The 12104-nt window shown below is 54.5% G+C and overlaps 2 protein-coding genes across 2 annotated transcripts; one reads left to right on the top strand and one right to left on the bottom strand.

The window, feature by feature from the left end:
- Window positions 1–6560: 6560 nt before the first annotated feature.
- On the top strand, window positions 6561–8927 carry CGCS363_v009459 (putative HTH La-type RNA-binding protein; the record flags this gene model as incomplete). Its single annotated transcript, XM_036641308.1, has 2 exons — window positions 6561–7835; window positions 7899–8927. The coding sequence occupies 2 exons, from the start codon at window positions 6561–6563 to the stop codon at window positions 8925–8927; spliced, it is 2304 nt and encodes a 767-aa protein (XP_036492995.1).
- A 1798-nt stretch (window positions 8928–10725) lies between these two features.
- Window positions 10726–11780, bottom strand: CGCS363_v009458 (uncharacterized protein; the record flags this gene model as incomplete). The annotated part of the gene is made up of 4 exons (XM_036641307.1): window positions 10726–10936; window positions 10998–11266; window positions 11368–11587; window positions 11704–11780. 4 exons carry the CDS (start codon window positions 11778–11780, stop codon window positions 10726–10728), a joined length of 777 nt encoding a protein of 258 aa, XP_036493680.1.
- Window positions 11781–12104: the final 324 nt, after the last annotated feature.

The raw sequence follows: 12104 nt of genomic DNA, 5'->3' as shown, positions 1-12104 counted from the left end.
CGGAAGGCTGCTGCCGTTGATTGGCCTCCTGAACTTGCAACACCCGGAACCTCTAACTACAGGTGTCCGCCTGCACAGCATTCTGAGACACTTCCAAGCTTACCTTCATCATCTCCCTTGGGCAGACATCTACCTTCCAACCTTTGCTTGCCTTTCCTCCCCGTGGGTGCCAGCTGCCGCATCAACTCCTTTCCAACCCCCCCCCCCCCCCCCCCCCCCCTTTCGATTCCAACGTTGCCGCTCTCGTCTTCGACTTGCGTTACGACGACGACGCGGTGCGGTACGCGCGGACACTAGGCTTCCAGAATCCAGCCCACGTCGCATCACAACTCGAACAGGTGGTCATCCTGCAGTCCGTCGTACGCGCCCCCCGACCCTCCCTTCTGCTACTGCCCTGTATATCAATCAAGCTGGCCATTCTGACTGTGGAGAAAGCTTCTCGACCGTCCAGCTGTCGCGCTATCCCACTCGTCTACTCCCCCCCTCCAGCAGCAGCAACGGAGACGACCCCGACGCCGCCCTTCGCCCAATTACAATCGACATTCGAAACGACTACCGGACACGTTCTGGTATTCGAAAACCCGTCACTTGACCATACCGTGCTCGAAGTCGAAGAAACACCCCGCCATTTTGCGCCCACCTGTCTGTCTATCCGAGACTGATTGAGCGGACGCTACCTGCACCATTTGCGTCATCGCTTGTCTTTTGCGACTCTGAGCAACCTTCCAACCATGGCTTCCTCATCATTTAGGGATTCGATCAACTCCCTCGGCTGGTCACGACGTGATCAGGACGTGCCTGTGAATACGGCGCAACAGAGCGGCCTCATGTCGTCCATCAAGTCGCTGAATCCTTTCGGAAACAACAGCTACATACAACTTCCAACCACTGAGGGAGCCGGCGCACCTCTGCCTGCTGCTAGCAGGAGAGAAGAGGAAGAAGGGTTCGCAACGCGTGAGTCACCATCTCCATTCCTCCTCCTTGCACAGCTTGGGCCAAGCTCGAACTCCCCTGCAGCTAGTGTACACCATAGCCCTGTATTCGTGTCTTGGTTTGCCATGTGAACAGGCTGGGTGCTAGGTTATAGTTCCATGCGTCCTTCTGTTCCTTCTTGCCAAATAAACTGACGTAGCTGTGTTTCCTAGTGAGTCGATGGGACCGTTTGCTCATATTTGGAGCCTGCAACTTGGGCGCACTTGCCTGCTTCGTCATCTGCTTCGCCCTGTTCCCAGTGCTGTCGTTGCGGCCGCGCAAGTTTGTAATTCTGTAAGTTTCCAGCCTCGACATTCCCCTGATCTGCCATCCGGGCCCCTCGAACCCCACGTGTGTCTGCACAGCCTGGCTAGCTGCCGGCGCGGCAGATCGACGTGAGGTGGTTGGATCGGGACACAACATCGCCTGGTGGGGGTTTTCACGACTCTGCATCTTCCCGCCTTTTATGCCAGATGATCTCGCATGGCGAACTAGGTCTTCGAGCACCTCACCCGGTGACAGAACGGCGTGACTAGTGCTTTATCAAGAATTGGATCTGTTTTTGATGGTGTTTTAAATATGTCCATGGGTTACTAACATGATTCAACTTCTTAGATGGACTCTTGGCTCTCTTTTGTTCCTGGCGTCCTTTGCGGCCATGATGGGCCCAACAGCTTATGCGAAGCATCTTATCTCCGGTCCTCGCCTGCCCTTCACCGCGGCCTACTTTGGATCCTTGGGGCTTTCTCTTTACTTCTCACTGGGTGTAAGTTTCTACCGCGCCTTACTCTACCGCTGACTTCACTAACGATCCATAATAGCTGCACAGCACTTTCCTGACCTTGATCTCGGCGCTGATTCAGCTGGCCTGTTTGTTGTGGTATTTAGTCAGTTATTTTCCAATGGGCTCCAGTGGCTTGCGCCTTGCCACCACGTTTGGGGCGAGGAGGGCAGCGGCATGGATGTCGGGCTGAAAAAGTTCCTGACGACTAAATGATTTGCAATACCGCGTAGTTCTATATAGTGCTCGCTCGGGCTGTCAGCTGCAATCGAAAATTCTCTGATCAATGGACAAATAATTCAATTTAAGCGATGAATAACAGATCAATGTCTGGCGCATTTTAGCAAATTTCATGGCATGCATTATGGCGAACACACAAGTTCAACTCGGTTGTTGTATTTGATGTTTCTAGCCACCGCGGGTCTAGCTCCCAGGTTCCACCGTTCGGACTTGCGCCTGAGGACAGCAAGCTTGCCCATCCCGTATCTCAATGTCATAACATAAAAATTACGGACGGATATAGTCAGCCTACGAGTTATAGAGACTCGTAGCGCGTTAGTCGTTTATGTGCTTTCTTTCCTGGGAAAGTTCCTCGCAAACCCAGGGTGGCACGACAATGATCGACAGATGGCTGCAGTCTGGTAAATGCCGAGAAGTCGGGAGGGATCCCCCCAACCAGGCAGAAGAAAATTGGTGTTGATTTTGACATCTCAACATCTTCCCGTAGATGCTGTAGTACAATCAAATAGGCGTGGGTGGGAATTTCAGTGCCCGGGCGAATTCGGCACGTCCAGGAACGTTCGGGGGCCGAGTCAGTCTATCCCATTCCCAAATCCACAGGGATCTGGCTGTGGAGAACGAACATGTGAGGAGAAATGTTGGAGCTGTGCCGATAAGATAATTATACGAATAGCCTTGAGCGATGGGCTAGCTTCGTTGTCGGGAGGCGTCTGGAGGCGCATGTGCCATGCTGTGTCTTTTAACGGCACCGGCAGAGAAACGCAGAGCCAAAACGACGGATTTGCGGCTAAATTCAGATTTTACTGCATGAATCAAGGTGTGACTGCGGCTTTTGCTCTTCTCCTGCTTTGTCCATCTTCTTGTCCTTGCCATCTTCATGATGCCGTCTAGTTGGCCGAAGTGTGGTGGGACCGGCCGGCTTTCCGCAACGACGACGCTGTGCGGACTACCGCACATTCTGTCCCGAAAGGAAGGATCCATTCCTTGGACGTGCAACACCCGCCCCGCTTTCTCTGCGCGCTTTCTCGAGAGATGGCTGTAAGGCCGAAGCGGGACTCCTTGCACCAGTGAGCGAAAGCAACGGGCTAGCGTCAATTGTTGCTGAAATACTGAGCTGAGGCAGAGAAGGTTGTCTCTCGGATTAGATGGCTGTTGGTAACTTGTCCGTTGCCAAATACATTGTCCAATGACTACAAGTAGATGTGCAAGGAACTAAAAGGGGGCGAGCGAGCTGGGTTGTTACTGGGAAACTTGGAGAAGGGAATGGCTAGTCAGGAAGACGTTTTGCTTTAGCTGGCACAGGATGTCGGGTGCTTGTGTCGACCATGTCCGAGATACTCGAAGATGCAGGTCTCGTTTGCAAATTACCTTGGATAATGCGGGCGCCTCAAGACACCCATGTCTTTTCGCACGTTTAGTAAAGCACTTCTCTTCCTGCATGGACGGCCGGCAAGCCGATCCTTCAAAGCCAGGGTCCATCCAACAAGGAAAGCACTGGAGAAGCACGGCACGGGGTCCAGACAGGGCTTGCGCTGTGGCGATGGTGGCGGTTTGCAGCCATTCATGAGTTGTGGCCGTCATGAACTTCTGGGTTCGCTTGCTGTGGCTGTGTTGCAGACATGCTGAGTACTGTATGCTTTACTTTGTCTGCGGTCTTGAGGTGCTGCTGAGAACACAACCGAACGAGCACATTCGTAATTCATGACAGAGTGCATCAGTTGATCACACCAGGGACGAGACCGTTTTAGGTAATTCAAGTGCGGTGAACGGAGTCGGGCGGGTGCTGGAGTCTGGTAAGAAGGGAAAGTGAAAAGAAGGACAAAATAATAATAATAATTGATGCAGTGTGCCAGGCCAGGGTCCCATAGCCGCGGTTACCCTCCCTTCTCCTCTTCTTCCCACCAAGTATTTTCGGCCATGTCGAGTGTCGAGTGGAGGATGGACGAATAGATGGCGCGGTAAATGGATTTATGGATGACGGGATCCGAGGCTGGTCAGGGTATGCCGCTTTAGGGTGGACACAAATCCAGCCCTCAGCCCTGAGATGTTGCTGGCGTGTGGCGGCCGAGGGGATTTGGATTTGTTCAACGGGCTTCTGGATCTGCATTTCCTCCGAAGAAGGTACGTATTTTCGAACCAGGTTCCGACCCGTCACTTGGCTGGGGTATCATCTACACAACCAGTCGGGGGCTACAGCAATGCATATGAAGTCGGTACAATTTGGCATGGTATGAAGCAAAAATGAGGGCGAACTCTTCTCAGGCATCACGATCCCGAAACGAAGAGATGTGCTTTGCGTCTTCCGTTGGCGTCCGGCGGTCGGGACTAGGCCGACAACAAGATCATGATGAGTAGATAGATGCCCCATGACGCCAGTAGGAACCGAGGGGAAGGACAGCCAGCAAGGTATCCGTAAGGTAAGGCAAGACAGGGCCCGTTTTTATTTTTGTCGAAACCCCATCTGCCCGCTCGGTTGGCGCATTGCGTTGCGATGCGGTGCGGTGCGGTGCGGTGCGGTGCTTTGCATCTGTAAGTCTGGTAGCACTTGCATCGCATCTCCATACGGCACACGAGCGAATAGGCCGCGAGCTGGGGGCCACACAAACGAGACAGATGAGGAGATGGAAAAGCCTTCCTTGGAAGACAAGCCATCGCAACTTATATTCGCGCATCCCCACCACGGCCGCCACGAAGCCAAAGGAAACTTTGTGGACTCATGCAGAAGAAGGTCACAGTCGTCCGTCGGAGGATGGGCAGGATGCAGAGAGAGGTACGAGACTGAGCGACAAATGGCGACGGGCAACAGTAGGTAGGGAATTGCAGAAATATTTCACCATCTTCACTCCAACGCAGCGAGGGGTAGGTAGGAGAGAGGGAGGAGGGGCGATAGCAGGGCAGCCTGAGGCGTACCTTAAGTACAGGGCATACCTTACCTACCTTTACCTACCTTTCCCAACCAGGTACCTACGCGCCCCAAATGCGCCCCCAAGGGCCTCGCACCGTAGATAGGTACCTTACCTTAGGTACCTTACTTACGTAGGCACCTACCTACCTACCTACCTGATGGGTACCTTAGTATGCAGGTAAACCTCAGCGCTGGCCTGGACCTCCGTGTGCCCAGGCAGTCACCCTCAGAGGCTTCCGCCCGCCGGAGTGATTGTGGTTACCTCAGGTGGTAAGTAGGTATGGTCCCCGGGCAGGTAAGGTAAGTAGGTACCTAACCTACCTTTCCTTCGGTAGGTAGCCCGACGTTTTTGCTCTGGGCTTCCATGTTTAGGTAGGTAGTCCGTCTGTTTGTCCAGGAATTCAATACGGTGAATTAATTACATTGCCTGACCTGACCATGCTCTTCCACACTCCCGACTTCCCCGTGGGCGTGTAGAACCAGGGAAAAATCCATTTCTCCGCTCCCAGGTCGGTATTAGGTCCCTTCCCGCCCAAGCCAGGCTGATACTACAGGCCAGTCACTCAATCAGTCAGTCATTTCTGTCCGTCTGTCACGGTCAAAAAGTCCAAGTCGCTGTCACTGTTAGCACCGTTCACTACCCTCTGTGTTCCCCTCCCACCTCCCCGCTAAAAATAAAAAAAATAAAAAATAAATAAAAAAGTCAGGTCGACAAGCTGCCTCCACCTTTACCTCAAGTGCCAACCTGGTAGGTAGTGGCTTTCCCGAGAAGAAAAAAATTCATTCACAAAAAAAAAAACTCGGGCCTCAGATTTTATTCTTGTAACCTTTTCCTCCCCCTTCCACAGACAGGCGCACAAAATCTCCCCTCCCTCTCCTCCACAAACTTACCACTCTCGGTATTTTTCGTGGTCTCTTGTTCCTTTGGACCTGCTGCGCTGTCCTTCTGTCCGCTGCATATCCTACCTACCTACCCACCTGCGTACACAACTGCCAGCGAGAGAACCCCTCAGTCCGACAAGCCCTCCTCCAATCGAAGCTTTGAGTTTACCCGTTCTTCGCAGCCAATTTTCTTAGATCGCGGCAACCCGAGGACGACTTGCTTTCTTCCCCTTGAGCCCACCAAATTCCGTTGACTTCTACCCAACAGTCTCTTACTCGGTACGATTACCACCGCTTGTTCACGACCCCTCCATACCTTTCTCCAGCCCCCGCGCCTTCGCACTGAGTACAGTTTCGTCTGCCTGGCTCTGTCGGAGGCTCGTTTCCTGCCCTCCCCGCACCCACTCTCTTGTGTCGGCAGCATCTTTCGCCTTGCCTGGATCAGAAAAACCACCTTGTCCTAACAAACTCTCTCGCCAACAGTAAATCGGGACCTGTTCACGACGTCAATCGACACCAATATCTCCGCTAACGACACCTCAGTCTGTCGTTCGACGCCCTTTCTTCAGACTACACGGGGAGGTTGGTTCGCCTTCTCTGGTCTGTCTCCGCTCGAGGAGTTGCTGGTAGACCTCGGTTCACCAACGCATAAGCCATTCAGAGGCTATCTTTCTGGGGCCTGGCAGGATTCGATCTATAGATCATCTGTCCTGGTCCGATATACCCCCAACAGTCTTCCAAGGCATGCCCATTTCTGAACCAGCCTTACCACGAGACACAATGGCTGCTCAATTTTCTTACGCTCAAGCCGCCAAGGGTCAGCCTTCGGCCACCCAGAGCACCGAGAACGTCAAGGACTCAGCAAACGGCGAACAACCCAACGCTGAGCCCAACGCCGTCAAGACCGCCAACGCTGAAGAAGAGACGTCGAGAAATACGACCCTCAAGGCCCAGCTGGCCTCTAAGCAGGACTCTACCTCCGCACCAGCCGAGGTTAACAACACCACATCTTCCGCGGCCTCGGTCGCCGACTCGCGACGTGACGATGAGGATGCCGCCACCGAGAGCTCGACCCGTCGAAGTGACAAGAGCGTCAGGTCAGCAAGTGCATCCACTCGCGTGACCGACGAAGCCGAGCCGAAGAAGGGCTCTAAGAAGCCAAGAAAGGGCAAGGCTGGTAAAGAGTCGAGCGAGGAGTCCAAGAAGGATAAGGCCGCAGAGCAAGAGAAGGAACTGCCCAAGATCGAGTTGGTTGAGGCGCCGCTTCCTTCGGTCAACATCTGGACGCAAAGGAAAGAGACCCAAGCCGCGAAGACCACCATCACCCTGCCCGCCCAACCCGCTCCCTCTCGATCAGACTCTGGTGCGGCGCCCACTGCCGACACTTGGCCCAACAGCCAGGAGTCTAAGAAGAAGAGCAAGATCACTGAGAGCTCTGACGCTACAAACGGTGCCGTCAACGGCACCAAGGCTCAGCGCAAGGTTGACGACGCTACTGCTAGGAGAACCGGCGCTCGTGGCTCCAGGCTGATCGAGAGAGATAACCGAGTCACCGAACTTCCTCCGCCTGTCAACGACGTTACCTCGTGGCCCACACCGGAGACGGCCGTCAAGGAGGCCGTCAAGGAAGAGAAGCGCAAGCCCGCCGAGAAAGCGGAGCGCCCAGAGGCTGAAGATGAGTCCGGTTCCAAGGGACGGTCCAAGGACAAGTGGGAGCGCATCGATTTCGTGCCTAGTGTGCAGTTCTCCACTCCTATTCCCTCGACAAGAGGTGCTCGCGGAGGAAGAGGCGGTGCTCGTGGTGGCCGCGATACCACCTCTAGAGGAGGCCACGGTGCTGCTGGCGCCGCCGCTGACAAGTCCGCGACAGCCCCCTCCAAAACCGGAGGTGAAGCCCGAGAGCGTGCCAGAGATGGTAACGCCCCTGCCAGAACCAACTCACAGCCTCCTGCTGCCGCGAAGCGAGCTTCCATGGACGTTACCAAGGAGCAGCGCAAGGCTTCCACACCTGCTTCTGGCGAGCGTACTAAGGACTCACAGTCGAATGCAACAAACGTAAGTCCAAATTCCATGGTGTTCGACCGGTAAAACTTTTGCCATGTACTAATTACGAACCAGGAACAGGCAGGACCTGTCCGAGGCGAGGGTCGCGGCGACAGAGGCCGCGGTAACTTCCGTGGCCGTGGCGGACATCCAGGCAACGTTCCCATGCACGCTCAACAGTCTTCACATATGAGCAACGGCAACTCTTTCAGCTCTCAGGGGCCTCCCCGCCAGTATGCCAGCCCCCCTCTGCACCAGGGTAACAACTTTGCTCCCTCCTACGGCGGTTCTCAGTCTCGAGGAGGTCGTGGCGGCCGCGGCCAATCTAACGGTTCAGGACCTTTCCGTGGAGTTGGCGGCTCCAACGCCAACCGCGCTCGCCAAGTTCAGGCCAACATGGGTCAGCCTTCCTGGGACTACCAAACCATGCCTACCCCGCAGTCGGCTTTTGGATGGTATGAACATCTCAGACACATTGCCATTCCTCAACTTGAGTATTATTTCTCCCTGGAGAATCTTCTCAAGGATGATTTCCTGCGCAAGCACATGGACGGCCAGGGTTTTGTCCCGTTTGACCTCGTGCTTGGCTTTGGGAGAGTACGCGAGATGGGTGCGCATCCGGACGCGCTCCGCATGATTGCCTGCGAGTGCGCACAGCTGGACTACGTTATCGGAGACGACCACGTTGAGCGCGTCCGTTCTCGCACACACTGGCAGAAGTTCGTCTACCCAGCCCTGGACCAGCGTGTGGAAGCTGCGCGCAACGCGGGACCTCAATACTTTTACTACCGCTCCTTTCACTCTGTCCAATACACCCCAGGCATGATGGGTGACTACCCCGTCACCTCCCCCACCGGATACACAAACGGTGTTGAAAACGGATACATGCCTTATCCCACCGATGCTGCAGCCGCCGGCCACCCCAATGGTCAGCTCTCAGCTCATGTTCCTGAATTTCAACCCAGCGGTTCCGCTGAGGGCTCGGCCTCTGCTGATGCAGAGACAAAGGGTCAGCCCAATATGAATGGCACCGCCGAGACTCAAGGCAGCGCTACATTGACCAACGGAAGTCATGCACAGCCTGCCGAAGTCCTTCAGTCCTAGTTGGAAGAAGAGGTCGATGAGGCTCGTGGTAGTGATGCGAGGGACGGCAGCAGCACAAGCAGCAGCAGCACTCTTCCTAGCCCATCACAGCGCGCGCATTTGGTGATGCGCTCAATGGAATCTATCAACGACATCCCGTATCCTGAGTTTCGCATACGCACACTGTGCAAGAGGCGGGACGCCTTCCCCGGCGTCGGTGCAGGCGTTCTTGCTGAAGATATCCCTAGCAATACCTCCGACACCGCTTGCGGCGTTCCCGGTGGTAACGATATGATATCCCTTTACCGGTTCTGGTCTCATTTCTTGGCTCGGCATTTTGATTTGGAGATGTTTGAGGAGTTTCGGGCTTGTGCAATGGCGGACGCAACGGGAGACATGGTCAGCACAACTGGCCTCAAAAATTTGATTGCTTACTACGAAACAATTCTCTTGGAAAATGAGAAAAGCAACTGGCCCCTGGGCGATGTCGAATCTCGTTATGAAGAAGCAAGAAAACTCGTTGCCGGGATTGGCAAGCCTTGAGAGGCGAGTTGGGTCGGAGACACAAGGCAGAGATGTTTGATGAATTACGTACGCAGTGGTTGAGGAATCTTCTCTTACAATGCCTGCTACACACGACGGGATTGAGATCATCCGCCACAAGATCGTGGTATACTGTCCATTCCCGAGTATCGTTGAGTCCATCACGTTTCTTGGTAGCAGGTTTGAGCCTGCCCGATCTTGGTGTCTCTGATGACAGACGATTGGAAAAGTTGGTCGTCTTCTTACGATCGGGAAATTTGCGGAAAGGCTCCCTGCAGGATGCTTGGCGACAAGCTCGCGAGGGCTTAGTTCAGAAATAATGAGAGGGCGGAATAATTCAGGTGGGCAAGAAGCAATACCTTGCGTTAGGATATGGCCATCCTCGCCATACATTCCTGACGGAAACACACTATGACGAGACTCTCTTCTCTGGCGTACTGGGCATGGGCTCGACACAACGGACGTCAGCGGCCTGCTTTCATTTCTCGGTTTCTTTTGCCTCAAGGAGGACACTTGTCTCCCCTCGCCTATTGCCGATAGACGAAGAAAAAAGTTTCTTTTTACTGCACATAGCTTCTGCATGATTTTGGGAAATCAAGGGACATGAATTGCATTCGAGCGTTCAAAGAGGGATTGGAGGTAGTGGTTCAGGTTCTAGATTTCTCTCTCTCCCCATCTCTCTCTTCTCGCTCATCAGCATCGCACGGGAACGAAGGTATCAACTCCATAAGCTGTAGAGAGGTAGCCTTTATGTACGAATAGCGCAAAGCGGGGGAAAAAAAAAAGAAAAAAAAAGAATAAACATGGAGTGTTTGGCGTTTACACGAGTTGATTAGTTGCTCAAAGCTCCTCGATATTCGGCGTGTTCAAACCTTCCCAGCGACTCTTGTCTGGGACCGCCATCTACTCTCGGCCGTGTTCTAGGACGGACTACTGTACATTCATTTCCGTGATTGCTGACTGGGTCACACAGAGCCCCTCAAAGCCCCCAAAGTCGAGACGGATGATGAAAGAGTAGGAAGAAAATACTGGGAAGGTCCAGCTGGTATGCATCAGGAGCATTTTGTTTCCGTCGTCAGATCATATTACTCATTACTGATTGTCATACAAGAAGACAGCCTAGAGACTGTCATCGGCCCTCATCTTTCGAAGATGCCAAAGAAATCAAATGAGACGAAGAATTATGTACCGAAACTCCAAGCCCTTTTGTTTCCTACATGCCGTCTCCCATTCATTGTTCATGCGTTCTCATGCTCGGTGGTTTAACGTTGTCGACTTAGAGGGCCATAACAAGACCGACGACAGCAACCACACCGGCAAGACCGTTGGCCATGGCGGTCGGGGCAGCATTGGATGGCGCATCAGTGCCGGAGGCGGTTCCGGAGGCAGTGCCGGAAGCCGCAGTCTCGGTGCCGGTGCCGCTGGCCGACTCGGTCTCAGAGGCAGAAGCGGAGCCAGTGGCAGTCGTCTCTGTGACGGTCTCGGTGCTTTGAGGTGGTGTTAGTGGGAGGCGATGACTGTGACAGGCGTGGAAGAACAAGAACTTACGCGGTAGTAGCCGCGGACCCGGTGGCGGTGCCGTTGGAGCCGATGATGGTGGAAGTGTAGGAGTTGCCCGCAGAGTCGGTGCCGGTGACGACACTTACACTGGGAGTAGGCACGACGTCGGTGGTAATGGTGGTTTGGCTGGGGGTGACTGTGGTGGTCGCGACGATGGTGCTTCCACTCTCGTCGGTCGTGGTAATTGCGATCACAGTCGGGCGAGGAACTGTGACAGTGACCGTTGGCCTCAGCGAGTCGATGGCGGTCTCGAGGGCCTATTGAGGAGTCAGTCAGTGTTCACATAATCTAGGGAAGGGTGGGGATGCTTAAGAGAGAAAGAGTTGCGCCGTTTGAGGAGCAGCACTACTCGACATACCTGGTATTGGCTGCTGTAAGCCGTTGGGACAACGCTGGCGAACCAGGAGGGTGCCTCGGTGGCTTTGAGAGCCGAGTAGATGACATCCTTGACGTCGGCGGTGACGCCGGCAGCGCTCGCAGCTGAGCCGACGGCCGAAGTTAGGGCCTCCCACTCGGGTTGGGGGATGTACTGGGAGATGAGGGCGTCGGCGGCGGAATTGAAGGCGGCAAGGTCGGACCTAGACACGCCGTGTTAGATGCCGTAGGTACGTACGTGCGGGCTTCCGCTTGGGGAGGCTTCCGAGCGAAGTGGGGACGGGACGGGACGGGAAGGGAAGGGGGCAAGGTGGCTTACTCGGGGTCCCGAGGACGGAGGCCGGCGGCGGCAACGAGGTTGGCAGCAAGGCCCAGGGACAGGATGGCGGTCTTCATTTTGCTGGTAGTAGGGTTGTTCTTTTCCGGGGTATCACGGGGTTTTCTTTGATGGTGGAAAGGACGGCACGACACGACCGGTCGAGAGAGGGTATCACTGGCTGTAGCAAACAGGACTGGGTGAAGAGAGAATCAAAAAGAAAGGGATCACAGGATCAGCCGGCCAGGCCCATTGTTTAAATACCAAATAGCAGAAAACCTGGTGATGCGGTCAAGCACAGAAATGACGCCGTACGCGGTGAAGCTGGGCCGGGTACGACCAGGCCAGAACGAATTGGGACGCATTGGCATGGCGACAGCGGTTTGTGGAAGCGAGTTGTGAGT

Source organism: Colletotrichum siamense, assembly GCF_013390195.1.
Source record: "Colletotrichum siamense strain Cg363 chromosome Unknown KSG_Cg363_contig06, whole genome shotgun sequence".
Lineage (NCBI taxonomy): Eukaryota > Fungi > Ascomycota > Sordariomycetes > Glomerellales > Glomerellaceae > Colletotrichum > Colletotrichum siamense.
The sequence above is the reverse complement of the archived record's forward strand: the minus strand, read 5'-3'. Positions and strand labels throughout refer to the sequence as shown.